At 35.4% G+C, this 26,852-nt stretch overlaps 1 protein-coding gene across 2 annotated transcripts in view; it reads right to left on the bottom strand.

Annotated features, from left to right (window-relative positions):
* Window positions 1–26,852, bottom strand: part of PPP1R12A (protein phosphatase 1 regulatory subunit 12A) — a 129,877-nt gene that overhangs the window by 3,102 nt on the left and 99,923 nt on the right. The window contains exons 14-23 of one of the 2 annotated variants that reach the window (XM_032220894.1): window positions 22,543–22,633; window positions 20,661–20,858; window positions 20,386–20,539; window positions 19,271–19,389; window positions 17,925–17,990; window positions 13,790–13,806; window positions 12,526–12,652; window positions 11,973–12,077; window positions 4,652–4,699; window positions 1,504–1,554 (exon numbers count right to left, since the gene is read on the bottom strand). In XM_032220894.1, the coding sequence (XP_032076785.1) occupies window positions 1,504–1,554; window positions 4,652–4,699; window positions 11,973–12,077; window positions 12,526–12,652; window positions 13,790–13,806; window positions 17,925–17,990; window positions 19,271–19,389; window positions 20,386–20,539; window positions 20,661–20,858; window positions 22,543–22,633 (976 nt within the window). Of the gene's footprint in view, window positions 1–1,503; window positions 1,555–4,651; window positions 4,700–11,972; window positions 12,078–12,525; window positions 12,653–13,789; window positions 13,807–17,924; window positions 17,991–19,270; window positions 19,390–19,413; window positions 20,058–20,385; window positions 20,540–20,660; window positions 20,859–22,542; window positions 22,634–26,852 lie in introns of those variants that run through there. The other variant, XM_032220896.1, reaches the window with a different exon arrangement.

Raw genomic sequence — 26,852 nt, 5'->3', positions numbered from 1 at the left:
TTGAGATAATCTGAAAGGCAATACAATTACTGCTGAGTATTGAAAGATATGTATTCATACATTGCTCTTTTAAATGAACATTACTATTTTCAATGTTGAATTCAATAATTTGGGCAATTATAGGAAGGTAACTTTGCCAACTGTATGACCTCTTCATATAGATTCTTTTCAACTTTTGGCCTTGGAAAATGTGAACAAGGTGAATGAAAAAATGAGCGTCCGCCATTTGCTTCCCTGATTCTTGCTCCTTCTATTTGATTAAATTGTGAGAATGGATCACCCTATTGTTGAAAAAAAGTATTGAATGTATTCTGTTTGTTTAAAAAGCCAATTATAAAATCTGTACTGAAAAAGCTTTCCATAGCCATACAATCCCTATCCTTAAAGCTCAGTCTTTATTTTAATCAGAAGTTTTATCTGGAATATAGCACCGAGAATGCTATGACCACCTTGGCAGATGATTGCTGGTAAATAGATGGGGTGGGGATGGAATACAAATTCTCAGCAACTTTTAATACCACTGACATGGTACCCTTCATGCTGCTTAGTAGGACTAAGTATTAAGAGCAGTGCTTTACAATGGTTCTTGTCCTTCTTATCAGAGTGTGTCCAGAGCTGAAAGACTATTGCTTGATACTCTGATCACTGATCTATGGTGTCTCACAAATTTCTATTTTGTTAATGCTCTTTAATATTTATGTGAAACCACTGAGAAAGTGAAAGAACTGAGGAAGGTCACCAAGGACACCCAGCTTTACTGCTTCTTTCCTCTAACTTCAAGGAAACATTCAGCATCTTATGCATTGCCTAACGGCAGTACCAGCTAAATAAGGGAGAATGAAATGCTCTCCAACAGATTACTTTGTCCTCCCTCTTCTATTACTTAGGAAAATGATAAGGCTGCATCTCTTTAGTCAAGCTTTTAACTGTAATTGATGCTAATGTTATTGATTATAATTTCAATATGTTGTATTTTACATCCTGTTCTATTGTTCTAAATGAGCACTTACATGAGTGGAAAAACAGGATATAAGTTTAATGATATATAAAAATAACTGAAATATGGCTCGTTTGTCTCCCTGGGGACAACAGTGAAAGCAAAAGTAATGCAGAATATTATTTTGAGTTTTATTGAGAATATCCTCCCCCCCCCGCCCCAAAGTAAGAAATAAAAATGACTGACAACTGTCAACTAAACCTCCCTTTTTAGTAGCTTTGGATTAGATGGGTGATTTCAGTATAGTCTCAAGGCAATACTTCAAACTTAATGGCTTGTATTTTTCACAATTGGAATAAAACAAATCATCAATACTATTTTTAAACTAAGCTACAAGAATACATTTAAGAATTGTAAGTCATAGTGCCATAAATGAATTTGTGTGGTACAATATGTCACTTTTTTTAGAAAAGCAAAATTATATTGGATTACACTTATATCAGTTATGATCATGGTATATGGCCAAATTTTAAAAACAAATTAAATTTGGAGGAATTTACATTTACCTTGAGTTCTTCTTCCATTTCAGATATTCGTCTTTCTAGAGCTCTTCGTTCCTATAGTGACATATTCGAAATAATGAATGTATAATTTTGATAGATAGCTCTCATTTTATAGTACTACAGTCCAAGATGTTCACATTTAACTAGAAGCAAGGTGAGGGGAAATTTGCAAGGCCAGTGATGTGTAAGAAACTAATTCCACTTTAAAACTAAGAAAATGTAACAAAATGTTGGTCATATTCTATGCATTTTATTCAATAAATTATTTGTATAAATGTATACAGGCAATAATTTTATATTGTAAGTTTACTATTACACCTTAGCTAAATTTTAATTTATATTTTAAAATACAATAGAGGTAAGAACTCAGTTAAAAGAAGCACAAAGCATAAGCTATCACAGTCAAGCAAATGTTAGTTCACACACTTTAGTGTACCAGTAATATTACATGTGAGTCCTCGACTTATTCTATTATAATTTGTACCAAAAAGCAAAAGCTTTTATAGCTCAAATTTTGGTTGACAGTCTGCCAATGCTGTGAATCCAGTTAAAAAGCATAAGCTAAAACCTGTGTTTATCACATTTATCATTCAATGTGAAAGAGAAAAGCAAGTTATTGCAAAGTGTACATTAACATCTGCATTCTACAGTGTTATGCAAAACAAGCAGCAGCAGCTGAGTGTGTAAAACTCTGGTTAGATCATACCGCCCCGTGGATACTGACTCTTGTCGGTCACCTTTCAGATACAAATCATTTGAATTTAGTTTAATCATAGTTAAGTGAACTTTCTGGCATATTTTCCCCAGATTTAGAAAATAACTTAAATAATATAGTACAATAAATGATTCACTGTTATTAGTTTTTAATTTGCTGGTTACTTAACAAACTGGTAAAAAATGAGTTACTAAAATATGTTCATGTGTAGCAGTGATAAGTTAAGTAACTGTGAGTTAATTGGCATAAGCCTGAAAAAGGCTACAAATTTATAAGGCTTATACTACCCACAGCTATCTCGGAATGGAAACATAGGCAAACCCCATATGAAAACCAATTCTGCTCCTATGATTTGAGTACCATAGCTTTTGTATTTAGATCTTTTATTTAAATTTCTGGAGCCCTCTGATAACTTTCATTTACACAAGTTAAATAATCAAGATAAATTTATTTCTCTAAAAGTAGCAAACTTTTGCTATATAGGATATAAGCTTGGCCCACAAAGAGTTGCTAATAAATTGTTGTCAGGGATATTTTATTCATTTCATTGAATATAATTTTATTGGTCAATGGCTGAAATAAAATTTCTGTCTAATATTTTCTATATTAATATATATTGCATATCTCTAGGAAGTATAAATGAAGAACATTTTACATTTTTCTAGGCTAAAAAGCTATTCTGTTAGCCAGGTATATGGAACCTTGCATACTGTACTGGGATTAATATTTTTTTAAAGTTCTATATTGCAATTATTTAATCCAGGATTTCCAAACTGGGTTCAAAGAAAACTTAATGGATTCCACATGCGACCAAGGGAAAAATATGAAATATATACATATTTTTATACACCACAAGCATAAGCTCTGCTTTATTGCCAGTTTCTTAACACTGGGCATTTGCCAATTGATCATGGGTCCTGTTTTATAATAGGAGGTGCTATGGCCTGAAAAAGTTTTAAAATCCCTGGGCCAGCCAACTGTGCTTTTAAAAATCATGCTGGCGATTGTGACATCCCTGTATAACCACAGCTGTGCTTCTATATCCGCTTCATGAGACTTATGAGATGTGAGTTGGCCAAAATCACTGTTCATAATGAATTTTATCCAAGTGTAAGCAATTGCTTATACAGTCTGTAGAACACAAATGCAATTGACAACTTCTATAAATGGAAATTCTGCAATAAGCTACGTTCAGAGTATTTTAGCATTCTGTAATTATGGTAAGAAAATCCACTATATTGCCAAAAGTATTCGCTCACGCATCCACATAATCAGACTCAGTTGTGAGCGAATACTTTTGGCAATATAGTGTACTTCATTAGGAAATAAATATTACTCACAAAGTTTCTAAAATACTAAATTTTTAGAATTCTGAAATAATAAATTCCTAACTAACATCACAACAAAATTATCTAATTATGATATCTGAATAATTTAATACTGTTTCATACAGCAAAACAGAAAAAAACTCCACCTGTTTTGAACTTGGAACAAATCACAAGGTACTAAAAGTTATCTTAATGGCTTTCAAATCAGTTCATGATTTAGGAAAAGTGAATTATTTGGGGTGCCAAACAAAATGAAATCTGGATAGGATGAATTGTGGTGCATCATCTTCTCTCTCCCTTCAGAAGCTGCCAAAGTAGCATATACCACAGGCCCACTAACTGCAACCCTCTCTGCCTCTCAACTGTAGCTATTGATGTTCCAGTGCAGCATATTTTACCAGCTTCTTATTAGCATCTTCTTCTTGTTATCTTTCCTTCCTTCCCCCCTCCATAAGTTTAGGATGGTATTGGCCATATCACAGTATGCAGTCTATATTCATTTCAGCTAATAAGAAAAGTCAGCAGGAACATTCCAGGTTGAGAAGTACCGTCATGGAAGAGCCTCTAGGAATGTAGTGTGATAGATAGGAGTTCCCATCATTCAACAGGCTGGGAATGATGAAAAGTGCACTGGAACATCAGTGCTAGCCGAGGGGAGGAAAGGAGGGACAGGAAGACAAAGGGAAAAGTGTGGGTGACCATGTCAGTGAAATATTTTACACTGGGGTATCAGTGGTAGTGATAAAGGGAAGGAAAAAGGGAATGCACTGAGAAGATGAGGGAATGGGGGAAAAGGGGGAAATGTGAGCAACATGTAGTTTGTCTTTTTCCCCTCAACTATCTCAGCACTGCAGCTTGGATTTTTCCTCTCCTTCCATGAACTGCCTCTGCCTGGGGACACATGGCGGAACAGCCATGTTCTATTCCATGTATGGGCCAAAACACCTAAAACTGCATGTTTCAGTTCAGTCACAGATCATCCAAAAGTAGTTATTCAATGTAAAGTTGATGAAGGGAGCATTTTGTACATCAGTATTCTTTTCCAATTCAAATTATTTTATAACATTTACACTATAGCAACAATAAAGATAAAAATGAAATCGCTTACCCTTTTTTCCATTTCTAGCAGAGATCTATCAGCATATCTTTCCTGTCTCTGAAATACATAAGCGATTGCATGCTTTCACAACAAATTTCAGTTGAAGAGAAATCAGTTAAAATTAAATAAGTTGTTGCATTACTATTATTTTTCACAACTGTTTGTGACCAGTAGCATGATCACCAGAATTCCAGTTGGCAGTGACGTGCACTCAGCTTTAGCCCCGTGAGGCTGTTTTTAGACTTGTGGACTTCAACTCCCAGAATTCCACAGCCAGGCATGCTCAGTTCCGATTTAAAGCGACAGCATTTTTCCCCCTTGCAAAATAAGTTTTCCCGTTCTTTTTCTTCTCCCTCCCCCTCCTTCCTCCCTCTCTCCCTCCCTCCCTCCCCCTCTCTCAAACAGACACACGCACACAGAGAACTTCGATCCTTCTCTCATTCACTCACTCTCAAACACAAACACAGAAGTTGGATTGGATATATTTTCCAAAGGCTTGAAAGCAGCTCCTCTGCCATACCCCCACCTTTCCCTGTTGCCTTCCGATCAAACTTTTTGAATTCCTCCCCCCTCCCCACACACGCACCTTTTCCAGCTGTTTCAGAGACGATTTCAACTCTGCTTTTCCCTGCCCCGCCCTTTCCTCTTGAAAAGCCAGAGCTCTGAAGTCAGACTGAGCTAGTCGCTCCCAGAAAACTCTAAAAAGCCTCTAAAAATGCCCTCTACATGAGGCGAGAGAATACTTGCCTCATTTGCATAATAAATTCTTCACTTGTTAACCCTTGCTTAACTCTTAAAAGGCGAAAAAATCTTTATGCAAAAGAGGCCCCTAGTTCTCTAGCCTCCTCCTAGTTAATACTGAGAGCAGACACCAAGCCACTGTGACTTGAAATCTGGTAGCAACTACCCTGGCTTTAATTATTTTAAGAAAATTATTTAAAATCCTTTCCTTTCCCTGAGGAGACTGGTAAGGCCCCGCCTCCCTTGCCTCTAGTGACTGCACGTCCCTGCCAGTTGGACACTTCCCATATGTACCACATATCAGCATTACCTGCTTACTTAGGAACAAACATAATGGCTTGGACCTTGGAAAAGGTAGGTTCAAATGCACTAGCAGCAATGAACTTCTCCTTCCAAAGGCCAATGTATGCTTATTTCTGAATGTAGAAACATTCTCATGTAGGTGAGTACTGAGTACTATTCATTCCTGTTAGTTTTGCACTCTGGAACAAGAGTTATATGCACAATTCTTATATTTTAACATCATGTCACTTTGAGCCTACAAAAATAATCTCTATATTTGCTATGAGAATTACAAGCGACTATTTTAATGTATTAGTGCATTTAAAAAACATACAACTTTTTTTCATTCTCACATACGGAAAGAAAATGATGCCAACCAAAACCCTTCCTCCATCAACTTCTTAAAGGAAGATACTAAAGAAACAAGGTGAACAAGCTCAACTTAGAGAAGACAGTTCTAGAAATACATGGGAATTAAGCCACATAGGCTTTTATATACAGAACTTATACTTTTCTCTTTCTGAGCTGATGTATAGCTAGTCTTTGTTTAGAGGCTACTCATTTAGTGATTGTTTCCAAGTATGATAGTAATTATAATGATAATAAGCTGAAGACACAGTAGACAAGAAGACTGCACAGACTGACTACAAACAAAGTAGTAATAATGGTGAATTAGAAGATCTGCAAGGGATATCATGAAACCTGCAAGCAAGAAATGATGGCACCATAAACCATAAACTAGAGAAAGTAATTGAAAATGAAGACACTAAAGTGCTAGGGAACTGTAGAATTCAGACAAGCATCTCTGCATCTCCTGACTTAACAATTGTTGATAAGAAAGACAAAAGTCTGGATAGTGGATGTGGTAGTATCTGGAGACAGCAGAATAGTAGAGAAAGAACTGGAGAAAATAACAAAATACAAATAACTGCAAACAGAAACAGAATGATTCTGGCAAAAGAAAGCAAAGGTAGTTAACAATAGTAATAGGCACCATGGGTGTAATCCCAAAACAATTGAAGCACCACTTGAACTCCACCCGCATTGACAAATTCACTATCCGTCAATTGAAAAAAGCAGCTTTACTCAGAACACCATCCACCCTGCAACAATACCTATAACACTATCAAACATTCACATCTGCCTATCTCACACTCTTGGGAAGGACTTAATAGATGGATAAAAATACCAAATCTAGTCTGACCATCTGGCTGATTCTGCAACGAACCATAATAATAATAATAATAATAATAATAATAATAATAATAATAATAATAATAACAACAACAACAACAACAACAACTCCGCCGTTGCCGGTCCCAAGCCCGGATGAGAAAGGAGGAGGGTTGGGGTCAGGTTGGCATCTGGTCCCATAAAAAAAACCCGCCAACCCATACAATATGGTGAAAAAAACGAATAAGAATTCCATACCGCATCGGTCGTCGCGCGGGTTAACAAGGGCCGTGGCGGATGTTGGGGTCCCTGGACATCCGTCGACAAGTGGGCTACAAGTGGACCAGCCAACAAAATGACAAAAATATAGTGCAGATGAAAACCGTGCCATAATGGCCTGTTACTACAACTCAGAGCCAGAAAAAAGAGGCTATTTAAAGCGAATGTATGAATTATGGAAACAACAATATCCAGATTCAAATGTTAGTGAACAACGACTAGCAGATCAAAGGTGATTTATTATACGGAATAAAGTGTTTAGTGAAGTTGAACTAGAGGAAATTCAGGCAAATTGCAAAACCAAAAAAACAATATCACAAGCAGAAATAACTGATATTCAAGACACAACTAAAGACAACTAGTAGAACTCCCAGAAGAAGCTCTCGGGGAGGAAATAACACCACCACCACTAGAACCAGTTATCACTGAACCAACTGATGAACTAACTCAAAAACAAAAAGAATTGAAGGATAAGATCATGGAGCATTTTCTGCTTAATGAGGAAAGGCAACGTTTACCATCACTAAAAACTGCGCCTAAGAAAATTTTGGCCCCTATCATGAAAATGGTTAATGCAGTGTTTTCAACAATTGAATCGGGATCTATCTTGGAAACGAACCAGTTAATGTACAGTGCAGCTGTAATAGTCACTAATGAACTAGGCATTAAAATCAAAGTACCTAGTCACACAACAGAAAAAGCATCAAAGCCAAAGTGGAAAATCCGATTAGAACAAAAAGTCAAAAAATTAAGGGCAGATGCTAGTAACTTAAAGAACATGCATGAGCAACGGCTTAAAAACAACAAAACCATAGATCGGCTAATCAGAAGATATAGATTGGATACAAGAAACATCAATGAAGCTGTAGAGATTGTAAAACAGCAGATAACAGCAACAGCTAGAAAAATTGAAAGATATGAGGCACGAATCATCCAATATAAACAAAATCAGCAATTTCGATCAGACCAACGGCGTTTTTATCAAAGTCTTAATGTGAATGGTGACACCAAAAGTGAAAAACCAGAAAAGCAGGCCACAGTTGAATTCTGGAAAGAATTGTGGGAAAATGCAAAGGACTACAATAAGGAAGCAAAGTGGATACATGACTTTGAGAAAAGCATTGGCAACAAACAAATGCAAGTATTAGAAATAACAACTGAGATGGTCAAAAATCGAGTAAAAAAGGTAAAGAATTGGACATCACCTGGAAAGGACCAATTACATGGTTTCTGGCTCAAATATATGACCAGTTTACATGCAATATTGGCCAGGCAACTGAATGAAATTTTACAAAAGGGCCAAATTGATGAATGGTTGACAACTGGAAAAACATACTTGATTCAGAAAGATGCAACTAAAGGAACAACACCTGAAAATTACAGACCAATAACATGCTTGCCAACAACCTTCAAATTACTCACAGGCATTATTGCAGATAACATGATGGATTATTTGGAAACAAACATCTTGCCAGTAGAGCAAAAAGGCAACAAAAGAAGGAGCAGGGGCACAAAGATCAGCTTCTAATTGATAAAATGATATTAGAAAATTGTAAGAACAGAAAAATGAAGTTGAATATGGTCTGGATTGATTACAAAAAGGCATTTGACTCACTGCCACATAGTTGGATCATAAAATGCTTAGAAACAACTGGCATTAGCAAAAATATTACATCCTTTACTGAAAAGGCGATGAAACAATGGAGAACTGAGTTGGCAGTAGGGAATAAGATCTACGGAATGGTTAATATCAAGCAGGGAATTTTCCAGGGTGATTCACTTTCACCTCTTCTCTTCATCATTGCAATGATCCCACTATCAGTAATCTTAAAAAAAATGAAATTAGGCTATCAAACAGCCAAAGAAGCTAAAAAAATTTCGCATTTACTATATATGGATGATTTGAAACTCTATGGAAAGTCAGAAATAGAAATCCAATCATTGACAAACACAGTCCGAGTATTCAGCACTGATATTTCAATGCAGTTTGGCATGGAAAAATGTGCCACTGTATCCATAAAAAGAGGCAAAATCACTGCATGTGAGGGAATTGAATAATTAAATGCAACGAAAATGAAGCCTACAAATACTTAGGCATTCTGCAGTTGGATAACATCAAGCATGGAGAAGTAAAAACTATTGTCAGGCGAGAGTACACCAACAGAGTTAGGAAAATTTTGAAATCTAAATTGAATGGTGGAAATATAATCAAGGCCATAAATACCTGGGCAATACCAGTTATAAGATACACAGCTGGTATAGTTAACTGGACACAAGCTGATTTGGACATTTTGGACCGAAAAACCAGGAAATTAATGACAATGCACTACAGTTTACATCCACGTGGTGATACTGATAGACTATACCTGCCCCGAAAATCAGGTGGCAGAGGATTATTACAAGTGAAGCAAACAGTTGAAGAAGAAAAACATGCACTGGCTGATTATTTAAAAGAAAGTCAAGAACATCTATTAATCGAAGTAAAGAACAAAAATCTACTGAAGGCGCAACAGACAAAACAAGAATACAGAAAAGATGTTATAAAATCAAGAATGGGGAGTTGACAGAACAAAGCAATGCATAGCCAATTTCTGGAAAAAATAAAAGATAAAGTGGACAGTGAACAAACTTGGTTATGGTTAACAACAGGTACATTAAAGAAAGAAACAGAGTCATTAATCCTAGCTGCGCAAGAACAAGCTCTCCGCACAAATGCCATTAAGACCAAAATCGAAAAATCCTCTGATGATGCCAAATGCAGACTTTGCAAAGAAGCTGATGAAACTGTTGATCACATACTCAGCTGCTGTAAAAAAATCGCGCAGACTGATTATAAATTGCGGCACAATTCAGTAGCACAAATGATCCATTGGAATTTGTGCAAAAATTATAATATTAAAACACCAACAAACTGGTGGGAACATCAGCCTGAAAAAGTCACCGAAAATCAGATGGTCAAGATCTTGTGGGATTTCTGTATACAAACCGACAAAATACTGGCGCATAATACACCAGATATCACACTGGTTGAGAAAAATAAGGTCACAATCATAGACATCGCAATACCAGGTGATAGCAGGGTCGCCGAGAAGGAACATGAAAAAATCGCAAAATACCAGGACTTAAAAATCGAAATTCAACGACTATGGCACAAACCAGCAGTGGTAATTGGCACACTGGGTGCTATTCCAAAAGCACTGGAATTACATTTAAAACAGTTAAAATGGACAAAATCACCATCAGTCAAATGCAAAAAGCCGCACTGCTTGGATCTGCACGCATATTACAAAAATACATTACAACGTCCTAGGCCCCTGGGTGGGGCCCGACTAGTAACCAATGCCAAATCCGGTGAAACAACTGGCCGCTGTGATACAATTCTGTTGTTGCGAATAATAATAGAAATCATTTTCCAAAAGACCAACGTGCATATTAGGACCAAATTTTATGCCTGACAAGAGCCTTCAGTGTAAATTGACTACGGTGTGATCAGTTTCAGGCAGCGGTTCAAGCCCAATGGAGGGTTCTAATCAACTAAGGTTATATTGTAGTCAAGTATCATTTCTTCAATGTTGTCACCTGAAAAGATATGCTTAAGTATTTACAAAATTTGTATTCACCTCTGTGATATACTGTATATTCACTTAGCAACCAATATCTGATTTAAGGAATGAATTGCAGTCACTAAACAAAGAGAGGTTTATTTCTCATCTTGTCTTTCATCCCTCCCCCCAACTTCATTGTTTTGAGATTACCAAAAAATGGTCTGTCCCAAGGATTCATCACCATGCTTCCTTCCATTAATTCACTCAATCTTTAATCTGTAATAAACTCAATATATTTTCAGATTTACATCCCTTCCTATGCCATGTGAATTTATAAACAGACTTATGAATAAATCACATATAGAAAAGTAAAGCCATTTATAAGATTGCCTAATCATAAAAGATATTTAACTATTTGTTTTCTTTCAAATCAAATGTTTAAAAGTTAGCATGGATTCCATATTCCATGCAAACAGAGTAAAGCTCACTTTATATTCAATATATTGCATATAACACTGATATGTTATATTCAATATACTGAATTACCCCTCCCTACCAAGAAAGTTTAAAGCAATAAAAGATTTCATTAAAAATGCTGTTGTTCATTGTACCGGTACTACTTTATATTTGATTCTGCCCAATATATTTACCAATAAAATTTATGTATTTATTTATTTATTTGAAGTTTTTATATGTCGCCCAATCCCAAAGGACTCCGGACGGCTTACAAGAAAATATAAAAAACACGTAACAACAATACAGTTTAAAACAACAGACACTCCTCATACATTCATTCTAGTCGGGGCCGGACCTCAACAGTGAGGCCTGCCCGAACAGCCAAGTTTTTATGGCTTTTCTGAAGGCCATCAGAGTGGGTATGGTCCGGATTTCCGGGGGGAGCTGGTTCCAAAGAGTCATAGCAGCCACCGAGAAGGCTCTCCGAGGGCCCGCCAGCTGACATTGTTTGGCCGACGGCATCTGAAGGAGGCCCAATCTTTGGGATCTTACTGGCCGCTGGGAGGTATGTGTCGGCAGGCGGTCTCGAAGGTATCCTAGCCCTAAGCCATGTAGGGCTTTAAAGGTAATAACCAACACCTTGAATTGAGTCTGGAGACCAATAGGTAGCCAGTGCAGCTCACGGAGGATAGGTGTAATGTGGGTGTACCTCGGCACACCCACTATTGCCTGCGCGACTGCATTCTGAACTAATTGCAGTCTCCGAACGCTTTTCAAGGGTAGCCCCATGTAGAGCGCGTTACAATAATGTACAAAGGCCATGTATTTTTAAAATAAAGTTTAAATGTACAAACCTGGGTTGCCTTTTCCAATTGCAGTTTAAGGTCCGTTAATTCCATGTTTGTATCATGCAACTGTGCTTTCAGTTTTTCATTTTCAGCTATAATCTGTTCGTAAAGCTAAAAAGTACAGATTTTTAAATAAAGTACTGTTTCAAATTTGCAAGCTAATTTAATATTGCCTGAAAGGAAGAGTTTCCCCCAAAATAATTTACATAATATATATTATCATATAATAATATAATTTACATAGCAAGGACATTTTATATTGTCTACAATTGGACAATATCATATTTTCTGCAATTCTCTTTATGATAAATAGTATGTGCAATTCTCCCTTGTATCGAGTCAAGTAATCTCACAGATAACTTCTCACAAATAACCAAATATCTTTCACAAATAACTTCTCACAAATAACCAAATATCTTTTCTTCCTCCAAATGTCCTTATTTTGATACAGTAATTTACTTTAATTTGGAGACAGAGTATATGTGTATATCAATCAATATAGTATTATTTCAGAACAATGGAGACATTATAATATGCTACTACTATCACAATCGAATACCTTTTTAAAGTCAGCTGTATCTTCTTTTTCTAGTTTACTGGTGTATAATTTGCGATCTTCCAAGTAACTGTAACCAGTCCGTCCTAGTACTGAATCATAGCGATCTCCAGATGACCCTGTGTCATATCTTTGAAATGAAAAGAGAGACAGTTTTGGTTTAATGGTTAAGGCACCAGGCTAGAACCAGGAAACTGTGACTATAGAGATTCTCAGTCATCCAGGTCATGGTTCTTCAGAGCTGAAGAAGCTTCTTGGATGAGAAGTAAAATGTCTTCAAAGAAAAACCAGAAGTCCAGTGGCCTCTTGAAAAAAGTGCCTTTGGGACAGGAAATTGTGAGTTCTAGTCCAGACTTATGCATTAAAAATGACTGGGTAACTTTGGATCAGTCTTAATCCAATCTAAATCACCAAATTGTTGTTTTGAGGAAAATAGGAAGAGGAAGGTTCTCTGCCTTGAGTTATTTATAAAATTAATAAAGTAGAAATTTAAAAATTGGATGATGCATCAATCCGTAATTTACAGTCTTACTGATGATGAAATACAAAGTTCAAAAGACATAATTTATTTTGTTTCCCTACAATGTTGATAGTTTTGTCTGTTTTCAGTATATTTTGTCTGCCTTCTTTCTCCCAAAGAACAATTGAGAATTCATGTAACTGCATTTCCAAGAAAAAACAGAAATATTTCTATAAAATAATGTTTATAACTATAATGTGGAAAAAGTATATATTCAAGTCGAATTATCTATCCTGCCCCCTCTATAAAAATAGCAAAAACTCCCCTAAAAAATAAGGTTTTTCCCCGTTGCTTCTTTCTCTTTGCTTCGAAATTTTACAATGCAAAATGCAATCCATTTATTTATCTAATTCATTCTTACCTGAAAATAAGACTAATTAAAGATATACTTTTAGACCAAGCATGAGTTGTATCGGACAACTATAGGTCTGACAATATTCGATAGTAATAATTAAAATCTTGATGATTTATGTATAATAGACTACTGTTACCAGATTTGATTAATCATTTTGCTTGGTACTAATAAAACATTTTATAATCCCTTGAAGATTATGATCCTAGAAGGCAAATGTCTGTATTGAAGCATAATAATATTGCCATGTTTAAATTAGATGGATTTATTATATATGCACAATTTAAGTTAGATTGAGTATATTTGTTTTCTTAAAGCTTTTATAACATTACAATATACATATAATAATGTTATGATATTATGTAATAAAGAAATCCAAATATGAAAATGCATACCTTGAATGGCTGTCGCTCTGAAAAATGAAGAAATTAAAATAAGTTTAGTATATACTCTAGAACCAGTTGAAAAAAATGTACAGTACTGTGCAAAAGTTTTAGGCAGGTGTGAAAAAATGCTGTAAACAAAGAATGCTTTCAAAAATGGAAGTGTTAAACATTTATGTTCATAAATGAACAAAATGCAGTGAATGAACAAAAGAGAAATCTAAATCAAATCAATATTTGGTGTGACCACCTGTAGTGGCCCAACAGTGGCCGGCTGAGCTATTGGTGGAATCTGACAGCGATGAACACTATGGAACTGCCCTGGAGGCTGAGGAAGACTCTGGCAGGTGTTCAGAGTCAGAGCAGGGACTAGAGAGGCCTGTTGGCCACCAGATAACATTTGAGTCAGGGAGCAGTGAGGAAGAACAGAGGGAGGCTGTCACTGACGTAGGGTTGAGAGGAGGATGAAGCAGCTTTGGAAAAAGGCTCACAGAAGGAAATAGGAACAGGTGGCTACTGATTGGCCCCTCCCTGAGAGCTTTTAGGTGGGGCGACGGGAGGGAAATTTTGTAGGAAACAACAGTTTACTAATCCAGGTATAGAGAAAGATTGGGAGAATTTCATGAGTTCAAGCCTTGTTTTCATAGAGATAATTTTCTGGGCTCCTAGCCAAGGGGTTGCTTATCTCCCTCCTTAGTTGTGGCAGACAGCCAAGTCTTCGTCAGTCTATATTAGAGGCTTGGGACAGAACACCACCCTTTGCCTTCAAAACAGCAGCAATTCTTCTAGGTACACTTGCACAGAGTTTTTGAAGGAACTCGGCTGGTAGGTTGTTCCAAACATCTTGGAGAACTAACCACAGATCATCTGTGGATGTAGGCTTTCTCACATCCTTCTGTCTCTTCATGTAATCCCAGACACACTCGATGATGTTGAGATCAGGGCTCTGTGGGGGCCATGCCATCACTTCCAGTACTTCTTGTCCTTCTTTACGCTGAAGATAGTTCTTAATGACTTTGGCTGTATGTTTGGGGTCGTTGTCTTGCTGCAAAATAAATTTGGGGCCAATCATACGCCTTCCTGATGGTATTGCATGATGGATAAGTATCTGCCTGAATTTCTCAGCATTGAGAACACCATTAATCCTGACCAAATCTCCAACTCCATTTGCAGAAATGCAGCCCCAAACGTTCAAGGATCTCCACTATGCTTCACTGTTGCCTGCAGACACTCATTATTGTACCGCTCTCCAGCTCTTCGACGAACACACTGCCTTCTGCTACAGCCAAATATTTCAAATTTTGACTCCTCAGTCCACAGCATCTGCTGCCATTTTCTGCACCCCAGTTCCTATGTTTTTGTGCATACTTTAGTCGCTTGGCCTTGTTCCCACGTCGGAGATATGGCTTTTTGGCTGCAACTCTTCCATGAAGACCACTTCTGGCCAGACTTCTCCGGACAATAGATGGGTGTACCTGGATCCCACTAGTTTCTGCCAGTTCTGAACTGATAGCACTGCTGGACATCTTCTGATTTCGAAGGGTAATAAGCTTGATGTGTCTTTCATCTGCTGCACTACGTTTCTTTTGCCGACTACTGCGTCTACGATCCTCAACGTTGCCCGTTTCTTTGTGCTTCTTCAAAAGAGCTTGAACAGCACATCTTGAAACCCCAGTCTGCTTTGAAATCTTTGTCTGGGAGAGACCTTGTTGATGCAGTATAACTACCTTGTGTCTTGTTGCTGTGCTCAATCTTGCCATGACATGAAACTGTCTTTCACAACCTCACCTTGGTAGCAGAGTTTGGCTGTTCCTCACCCAGTTTTAAGCCTCCTATACAGCTGTTTCTGTTTCAGTTCATGACTGGGTTTCAACCTATGTGTGACGTTGATGATCATTAGCACCTTTTGGTATAATTGATTGATCATACACATGACTATAATCCTATGAAATCCCTGACTTTGTGCAAGAATGGATGAGAATGAGAATGGATGCTGGTTTGAAGGCAAAAGATAGTAACACCAAATATTGATTTGATTTAGATTTTTCTTTTGTTCGCGAACTTTGCATTGTGAAAATTGACAAAAATAAACAATCATTATATTTCTGAAAGCATTCTTTGTTTACAGCATTTTTTCACACCTGCCTAAAACTTTTGCACAGTACTGTATATGTATATATATATATATATAAAGAAATAAATGAAATAAAATACAAAACATTTTTTCAGTTTTCCAATCCAAAATTAGTTATATAGTTCAGAAAGTTACTATTTAAAGGACCTGGGCCCAAAGCATCCTTAAAGATCTAGAACTCTAGTGAACATGAACTGTTCCTGGATAAATTCAACTCTGCATCTATTGTGATCCCCCCCACCTTGATGGTGCATATTGTAGTACTGAATAGTAATAGACAGGACACAGGTCTGGCAGAGCCCAGGGTAGACAGGGAAAATCTGTATTTGAAGATGAATTACTGGCATGGATATCTTACTAAAGATTGAGGGTAGATTAATTCCATAGTAGGGTTTGCATTTATAGTGTCTTGCTCCCATGTGCTTGGTACTTACTCTTGTCCAAATCAACTGAATTAGCAAGCACAGAGTCAACCCCTGAATTAGTATTATTAGATTTTTATCCTTTCTTTTAAAAATACATATTTTGATCATTTCAAGAGAACAAATATTTTTATTTATCAAATAAAAATTGATAAAAACTTCCCTCCTCACAAAAAGTGATATAGACACACAGATGATATAAAAGAGTAAAATATAGGAGACAGGGAATATTAACCGCAATAGTGGAGCCATACCATAAACTCCTGCCTTTTGGGCTGGGAGAGAGTATCTGGCCCAAAGTCACGCATCTGGCTTTCATGTCTAAGACAGACCTAGAAGTCATAATCGCTTGAGTTCTAGGCCAGCACTTAAACCAAACTGGCTCTCAATCCTGTTAAAATGTTTTGTTTTAAATTTATGTTCTTTGGCATCATACATAATTACATAAATGTGTGGTTTTCATTCAAATTTTATTTAAGTTTTTTTTAATGCTTTGGTACATTTCTTTCTAGTATGTCCAGAAATACCATGCCATGATAACTATGAAAGTTGAGATAAGCATTTCTACTATGAGATATATCCAATAAATGGAATGAAGAGGCATTTGCAATATGTTCTGAATTGGAACTATCCACATTTCAGAGCCATCTTCATATCAAAAATGTGTTAAAGATGAAATAATTACATTTTTAGTGTAAAATACTTTGCTTTAAACTTAAAATAGTTTTCCAAGGCTTAAATGATCTCTTTGGCATTCAAAATTGGAGAGTTTCAATTCTGAAATGGGATATTTTCAATTTCAAGTGATTCAGTTCAGAACATTTTGTACATCCCTAAAACCTCTTCACAATCTGTTTTAAGACACTATAATTCTGGTCCAGATGGTATGATAAGGATTGCCAACACAAGGAAACAGGATAGAAGTATGTGAATTATGTTTAAAAAGGAACATTCCTCCTGGGTCTTATATGGAAAAAAAATCCCGATTTAATTCTTATCCCGAGAAATAAATCACTATTGACAAAGTACTGTAGAGCTAGGTATTTTGGTTGTCTGATATATTTGTTTAATTTCTTTTTTAATTTATGGGATATATATAATAATATTTGACATCAGTGAACTCATGATCTACAATAGGTAGATTAAAAATTAATCAATTAACAAATTATTCATAAAGTTAGATTGAAAGAGAAACGGAATACACTTAGTCCTCGACTTACAATCACAACTGAGCCAAAAATTTCTTTTGCTAAGTGAGTTTTGCCCTATTTTACAATCTTTCTTGCCACAGCCATTAAGTGAATCACTGCAGTTGTTAATAACATGGTTGTTAAGTGAATCTGAATTCCCCATTGTCTTTGCTTGTCAGAAGATGATCTCATGACCCCAGGAGACTGTAAATGTCATAAATGAGTCAGTTGCCAAGCATGTGAATTTTGATCACATGACCATGGGAATGCTACAATGGCTGCAAGTGTGAAAACGGTCGTAAGTCATCTTTTTCAGTTCCATTGTAGGAGGCACACTATTATTTGACAAACACTTTAGGAAAAATAGGATTTGTATTTAATGTAAGGAGAATAAAAAATACCTGTGCTTCTTTTTTATTTGTTCCCTCTTCTGAATCAGACAAGTGTTCTTGTTCATTTTCATCACTCTAACAGAGAAAATTTCATTGAGATTAATTCACATTTTATCAGAGAAGAAGAAACTACTATAATGGCCTGTTCTACCCTTACTTGTAACTTGATTTTCTAATACATTTTATTTCTGCAAAAAGTTTAAAATTTTGTCTTTTCTTGTTGTAAGACAATTTTCAATACAATTTGCAAGCTTTTAAAAAATCCATATTCCCTTTTATGTACAGGTTGTGGGCGTATTAGCACTATTCTATATTTACCATCTTGCTTTCTTACAACTCATATTTCCCCATTCTGACCAGAAACAATTTAATTATTTATCCTCATTATTATTCCACATGATTTACTTTATCAGACATCTAATCTATAATTTAAATCAATTTTTAATAAAATATACAATGTTATTCACTATTCAGTGAATTCTTATTATTCAGATTTCTTATTATTCAGATTTCATTAACACTGGGCTTACTGTGTTGATTGTTAGCATAATGGACATTTCTGCATGAATAGATTAAATGTTCCATACAGTTTTTAATGTGTCATTCAAATCTGGTTCAGTCTGTTGGAAGATTCTCCAGAGCAGATATTTGAGGCATAAGGAAAACACAGCTGAGAAAATTGTGAAACGTAAATGCAGGATTGATAGAACTCATGATAAATGTATACTAAATGTTAAGGTGATCCAATCTGTATTTAGAATTTTTGTTAATAAATTAATATCTAAGCAGCTCAGTTTTGTCCAAAAATACTTACAACTGAGAATTTCCTATTGCACATAAATTTACTATACGACGTATAATCCATAATGAAAATAAATATGTTCTGCCTAAACTTCAATTCTATAATTTGCAACAATTCACTCACAACACCACACCTTTTAGAATAACTTTTTATATTGTAAATAATGTTTTAAAGTCACACTTATTTAAGGCAATGGCTACCAACCACATTAAACATTACTTGAAAAATTGTGTAATTTACAGTGTTGCTGATATAATCACTTGCAAGCAGAGTGATGATCAATAGCTAAACTACTGTATAGACAGGAAATTGATCACTGGACATAACCATCTTACTCTGAATATGGATATGACAGCATAATGCATATTATATACAATATATCATGTTGTAACATTTACTAGAAAACATCTTACTAAGTCTTCTAAATTGTTTCAAAATAGAATAGAATCAAATTCTTTATTGGCCAAGTGTGATTGGACACACAAGGAATTTGTCTTTGGTGCAGATGCTCTCATAAAATGCATATTTAGGAATAAGCTTAATGTAATCTCACATCTTGAGTCCAAAAAGAAACTCCTGTTGATCTTCGTTTTTCTCTTGGCCGCCGTCTTTCTCTTATTGATTTTGTTTGTGATTTATCTTCTTCCTTTTCTTCTTCCTTCTTGTCTGCTTCTGCATAGGTAGTAAATGTTAATGATTTAAAGACATTCTGAAAGAATTCTGATATAACATATAACCTTCTATTGCAGTTCCTGAAACCAAGACAGCATCCAATTTTATGAAAGAATATTTAAAGGTTTTTGCTAAATATATAGTTTTTGACACCCCATTATTCTCATTATTTATAATTCTTCATTTCAGTCAATTCTATCTTCACCTCAATGAAATAATGAATAGATTTAGCCTTGGATATCAACGTTTGCATACATCATGACATTTACAAACACAAATTTATTAAAGCATCCAGAGCACACTTATTTAGATAAGTATTTGTTTAGCCAGAAGCATCAAGATTTAGCGTGCAACAGACTCTTTGGAGAAAGATTTGCATTTAAGCTATTAGATCTGCTTTCTTTTCTATGCAATTTTCACAAAATAATAAATATCCATTGGTACAAATACATTTAAGATAATAACAAAATCAAATCTTAACTTTCAGACTGATTGTTCAGCTTCAAAATGCTTTTATTAACTTGTACAATAATTATTAAGCATGGCTGCACAAAGCACATTACATTCCTTTGCCATCATGCATTTTATAAGTGTCTTTACCCTTGAATTAATTTAAGAAATGATAAACATCCAGGTACTTGTTTATTTCAGTGTTCCAGTCTTCAGGGCTGAAAAATGAATCTATGTTAAGATGACACAATATTTAGCTTCAGCCACAATCTAAAATGCTTTTCTAAAAAAAGTTCCCACCACTTGCCTGAATTAAAGTATGAAGCCTATGGCACTTGATAATAGGAATAAATTTTTATTTGATCTTTTGGATGCAATTAAATATATTTTAATGAAAAAATGTATCCTAGCCTGTAATACTGCAATATATATATATATATGTTTTATTAGTTAGTTATTCATTAACCTCTCCAATAATCTCTTGAAGTACAGTTATTTTATTGGTAATGAAAAGAAAGCAAGAAAAAGAAATCAGAGAAAATTTACCTCTCTCATTTTCTTTTGCTGTACTTCTTGAATAAGCAGAAGTTATACCTATAATGCTATTTGGTCTATTCAACTGACTTGAAGAATTAGAAGAAGTGGCTAGTGAAGAAGTTGATGAAGCAGTTGAAGATGTAGTTCTATAACGATGATATGGCTTGTCAACAAAAAAAATCAACATTAGTTTTGAAATATCAGAATAGGCCATTTATCAAAATCATTATCATACTGTTTTAGAATCATAATACATATTCACACATTTTTAAAATATAAAATACCTCCTCTAATGTTCGTGCATATCTTTGCCTGTAATCATCATCTTTAGTTTCAGATTCTTTCTTTTCCTCCTGTTTTTCTTTGTCTTGTTTTTCTTTTTCTTCTTTTTCTTTTTCTTCATTCTCTTGTTCTCTAGTTCGTGTAGGACGATTTCTACCAATTGTTTTTTCAGCTTCCTGAAGATCTGTTAAAGTTACGCCCTAGAAAAGAATCATCCTAATGTTAATTTATTGCCATTATCCTATTTAATGTATTTTGATTTTCAAGCATTATGAAGTTTTTTAATTAATTAGTGACATTCCAGGGATCTCTCTTTGATATAAACACTAGACACACCTATATTGCATAACAATTAAGGATGTGCATTTCTGAAAAGTAGAATGACATTAATGGTAGAAGATTAAAATCCTTTTCATATTTTAATACAATTCATAAATTTTCATCATTTATGTTAATTGTATATTTTGTGCATAGGTATGTGTAGCTAAGTTCAAAGAAACACTAATGTGAATATGAATAATGTTATTTAATTAGAACATCACGACTGTTTTTACATGGCTTTTGTGATTTTTTATATTTTAATCCATTGTATTTACACTGATCCTAAAGTCTTGCAATCATAGAATATAAATCAGTTAAAAGAGAGATCTATGTCCCTAATCTAATTTTATGAGGAAAAACCCAAGGTAAGAGAAGAAAGTGAATAGAAACTATGGAGGGATCCTAATGAAAGAAGGAAATATGCTGCTACCCAAACAATAGGCTTAATAATATTAATAATATTTAATTAAGACTAATAGAGAGCCAGTTTGATCTAGTGGCTGTGGTATCAAGGCTAATAACCCGTCGTAGAGATGAAAGCAAGTTGTGTGACTTTGGGCCGGTCACTTTCACTCAGTCCAATTCACCTCACAGGGTTATGAGGAAAATAGAAGGAGGGAGGAGTATTAAATATGTTTGCCACCTTGAATTATTTATAAAAAATAATAAAAATGGGATAAATACAAGCAAGCAAATAAACCTGTAGTGAACTTATGCCTTAAGAGAAAAATATTCCTTGCCTCGCTACTAAATCACGTGTAACATGTTTGCTGACTGGTAAGCGGAGAGAAGTAGTACATTCTCCCTTGCTCTGTCAATAGCAGTAGACTTATATACCGCTTCATAGGCCTTTCAGGCCTCTCTAAGCGGTTTACAGAGAGTCAGCATATTGCCCCCAACAATCTGGGTCCTCAAGGGCTTCTAATGTGGGGACTAAAAGGCAACTTCCCTTTTCTGCCTCATCTTCTAATACAATAATAACTATTTATTCTAGCTATTCCCGCCTGTTGTTAATTTCATTATGGATGACTTTTTTTAAAAAACCACCTCAGTACTAGCTAATTTTATCATTTTTCAACTCTTTTATTTTGCAAATGCATCCTTTTCTGCAATTGGGAAAATCTCAGCAACTATTCATTGAATGCAACTACTGAAACTAAGGCAAAGTTTAGAAAAAAGTTAATTAAAATTTTGTTTTAAAAACGTGATTTATATGCTAAGACAAATACACTAGGAAAGTATAAATGTAGCTCAGACATGAACTGTGGAGTCCCTGATGCTTTCTGAGCTTGTTTGTTTTCTTGCAGACTTTTTTGTGATCAGTCTAGACAGTATCTTCAGTGCTAGGCAGTGCAAGGAACATATTATCTATTCTGATAATGAAATGTCTATGGGCAAACAATCAAGTCCAGAGAGCATCAAGGACTCCACAAACATTTCCAGATCACTATAAAATCCCATCACTTCTTTATATACCATATATTTTGGCAGGATCTAAAAAATGCAAAGCACACAATACCACCATTTTGTGAGATGGTTATAAGATACCAAAGATTGCTGTACCTGTGTGGATCTTCTGGATTGCCTCGCTTGTCTTGATCTAGCTTTTCTTTGGGATTCTGATTCTTCATCCCGAACTGGAGTGAGGTATGACCTGGAATGAAAGATCTGCTAGGTAATACTCAGCGTAACATAACTGAACTTTTAGATAAACACACACACACACACACACACACACTTAAGTTTCTTAGTTAAATAATGCTAAGGCTGAAAATGCCTATGTTGCATTTCTAATTCCTTAATTAGACTTGAAAGAATGTTTGCATGATAATTAATCACACATGCTTAGCTCGACACACTATTTTTATCCCTAAGTACCATGAAAATAATTCACAAGTCCTCAACTTACAACCACAATTGGGACCAGAATTTCTATTGTTAAGTAAGACAATTGTTAAGTGAGTTACACTCAATTTTATAACCTTTTTGCCATAATTGTTAAACAAGTCACCTGCAGTTAAAGCTAATAACACGGTTCTTAAGCAAATCTGATTCTCCATTGACTTTGCTTGTTGGAAACTGACTGGGAAAGTCACAAATGGCGATCACATGACCTTGTGACATTGTAACCATCATAAATACATGCCCATTGCCAAACACCTGAATTTTGAATACATAACCATGGGGAAGCTGCAATGGTACGAGGACTGGTTTTAAATCATTTTTTCCAGTGCTGCTCTAACTTCAAACGGTTGTTAAATGAATGGTTATAAGTCAAGGACTACTCATATATAATTACCAGATAATTTTAAATTGTTGTTATTTTGTATGAATGTGATATCAAGTATTCAGTCTTATAAGAAGAGACATGCAACACAATATATTTTAAAAAATACTTTGAAAATTAGAAACTTAAATTGGTTGTTTGATTCTGTGAAATGTTCATAAGCATCTTGACATGCTAATGAGAGTGATGAACAAACCAAATGCCTAGATTTTCAACTTGCTTTTTAAGCCTTTCTTTTACATAAACTGGCTTTTTATATTTAAAAAGCTTAGAACAGAAACAGTCATTATATGCATCATGCACTAATCTTACATATATTACATAACAACTGAGTTTCCATTACCTTTTTTAATGAATTATTCCTTTGTAAGCTTTATGTTGAGAAGGTCAAAAAACCTTAAGAATATTTATATTTACTGTTTACTTCATCATTTTACATTCTATATTTAGGCATGTATTCTATTGTAGTATCTTAAAAGTCAATTGTAGCTCTGAATCTGCATTTGAAGTATGTTTCAGCACCTGCACACTCACACAATTTATATGCATACGTGTATTTTTGTTGTACTTCAGAATGGTTCCTCAGACTCATTGATTAAAAGGAACCTTAGAGATTGCCTTGCCGAAAACAGGAGCTGACGTCGCAACGGTACGACGTCGATACTTTTGCCGCTGGACAGTCCTTTTTGACCTAAACCCGAAGAGACGGTGACAGGGAAGAGTACGTCTTGCTGATCTCAGGGACATCGCAAAGTCCCTGATTGATCCAAGAGAATCTCTTCTTGCCGGCAACAGAAGCACAGCCAAAAGCTGCTGAAGTTGGGACAGCTCCACAATGGGAGGAAAGCGGAAGGAAAAAGTGTGCCAATCTGGTGAGGAAATTTTATTGTTATAAAAGAGACTGCCCCCCCAAAATCAAAGCTAAATTAAACTTGCAAAGAAAAGAAAATAAGCAGAGAAATTAAGCTATATTGGACAGTGTGTTATCCTTTTTTTTATTTTCTTTTATGGATGGAAGTTTGGCAAATATTTCCTACTTTTTAAAGTGAAAGTATTGCTTTTTCTTATTATTATTTCTTTTTTTTACCTATGGATTAAATCTTTTTCTTTATTTTTATAATATTGGTTTGAATGGATTTTTTTCTCTTTATGCTGCTCTGTTTAAGAATTTTGTTTCTTTTAAGCCTGGAATATAAATAAGATATAAAAGGAATATAAAGATGGTAGTAACATCAGAGGGAAAAGAAGTTACACTGCCATTTGGAGGTTGGAGATTGAGTTCTGGAAATATTGCTTTCTCTTTTTTCTCATTTTAACTTTGCACTTTAAAGGCTTCAGCTTGTTTACAGAAGAGATAAGGAGAAGAGAATGGGTTGTTTATACAGGTGCTCTTCAAAACCTTGTTTTGAAAGTAGAGTGGCAGTGTATACTAGTTGGAAGAATGGCACAACACCAAAAAGAAACCATAACATTACAACAGATTATGTTTGAAATTTAAAAATTATTAGAAACAACAGAGAGAATTGAGAAGAGATTGGAAAATACAGATTGTAATGCAGTAAAATTCGATGGAAAAATTGAAGATGTCCAGCAAATGGAAAAAGTGGAGGTTAGAGTCCTAAAAACCCAAGGGAAAAATGAATAAAGAGGCAAGATAATTGTGGATACTGACAGTGAACTGAGTGTGGTTGGAGATAGAAAGAGTAAAACATGGAAAAGGAAAATAGATGGAAAGGAGCTCTACCCCAGATTTCAAGGTATAGAAGAAGAAAAAAGAGAAATGATGGATTCAAGGAGAGAAACTTTGACAAAAGCACTACTGATAACCAAAGATAAGCTGATTAAAGAAGCTGATGGAGGGTCTTGAGATTTTACAAGATTTTGTAAAAAGCAACAAGTTGTGAAGAGAAGTCCACACAAATTTGATTACGGAAATAACCAGAAGACTAATTCCACAAATGGCAAAAGACATAAGATTGCATTATTACTAGAAAGACAAAGGTTGAGATATGAAAACTAATAACAAAACATTAGTCAAATTTAGTTAAAATTAGAGCATTATGTTAAAAAGGAAGTGATAATGGATGTAGTTAGATAAATAATTGATAAATAATTGCTAATGATAACAATGTACAATGTACACATATGTATTGGTTTGATAAGAAGAAATTTGGTATAAATTCTAAATGGTGACCATGAAAGGAAGTTTAGAAACTTTGTTATGTATGAAAACTTATAATATTAAAAAAAAGAGTAAGTCAAATTTACTTAAACTAAGACCAAAAAAAATATGAAATGATATTGTTAAATAAATGATTGATAAAAGGGAAATTGGATATAAATTGTAAACAATAATTAAGAAAGGGGGCTAGAAACTTTGTTATTAAACATAATTAATTTTTATTTAGAAAGTGTTATAAAGATGTAATGTTGCTGGATGATATTGAAAATAGATAATGGAAAATAGATAATGGATGTGGTTTTGCTTTAAGTTTTGGAATATTTTATATAAAGGGACGTAAAAACAATTATAGTGATATGAAGACTGAGGTATGATGATAGTAATATACATAAATATATTTGATTTAAAATATATAACTTGATATGAATTGTAGGCGATGACTGTGGAAGGGATGCACGAAAGTTCTTTGTACCCAATTGACACACTTTTTACAATTTGTAATGGAAGATATTTTTGTGGTATTTGTTGTGTTTTGTCTGTGTTTATTCAAAAAAAATATTTTTTAAAAAGTGATCGTCTTGCCTAACCTCCCAACAACAGAGCAGCAATTGTATGAAGATGACCGACTGACACAGTCCAGGGGAAAGCTCTGGGAAAGGGAGCCTTTTGTGGACTGAAGCTTTTTAAATTTTAAAACAAGGAAACCAAGTTCCCTAAGTTCATACGATTCTCCTGGGGTAAGAGAATCCCAGAATCACCTCACAAGATCCTTCACACAGTGGCAGTCTGCAAGTAGACTTTGGAGAGCAACGCTGCAAAGTAGCAAAGTGAATTGTTCAGCTAGAGCCGTGATGGCGAACCTATGGAATGTGTGCCACAGGCGGCACGCAGAGCCCTTTTTGCTGGCATGCAAGCAGTTGCCCAGCTCAGACCCACTGCACATTCCCGCGCCTCCTGCCAGCCAGCTGATTTTTGAGTGTCTGGTGTTGGCAGGAGACACGTGTTAATGTGTGGGGAATAGAGGGAGATCACAGGTGCATACATGGGAGGAGGGGAAAGAACACAAATTCAGGCGGGTGGGGGTGCGGCACGGTTCTCCCATGCCCCATTTTTGGTGCTTCCCCACCCCACCCCCAGGCATGGGCGGGCGACCTTGTTTTGGTTCTAGCAGACCTCCCTGTGAAGCCTCCTGGCACCAAAGACGGGGATGGCTTTGGCTCTCTCCTAACAGGAGAAGATCAGACCTCAACCTTGACTTGAAGTGGGGAGCCGTTCTGGATTTTCATTCCCCAAATGAGTTTGTTCCGCTCAAAGGGGTGGGGGAGGCAAAAAGAGAGCGCCAAAGCCATCCCCAAGCTGAAATATTCCAAGCGCTATGAATCATATTCCCATCGAAAGAGATTG

Source organism: Thamnophis elegans, chromosome 7, assembly GCF_009769535.1.
Source record: "Thamnophis elegans isolate rThaEle1 chromosome 7, rThaEle1.pri, whole genome shotgun sequence".
Taxonomy (NCBI): Eukaryota; Metazoa; Chordata; class Lepidosauria; order Squamata; family Colubridae; genus Thamnophis; species Thamnophis elegans.
This window is presented reverse-complemented; position numbering and strand designations above follow the sequence as displayed.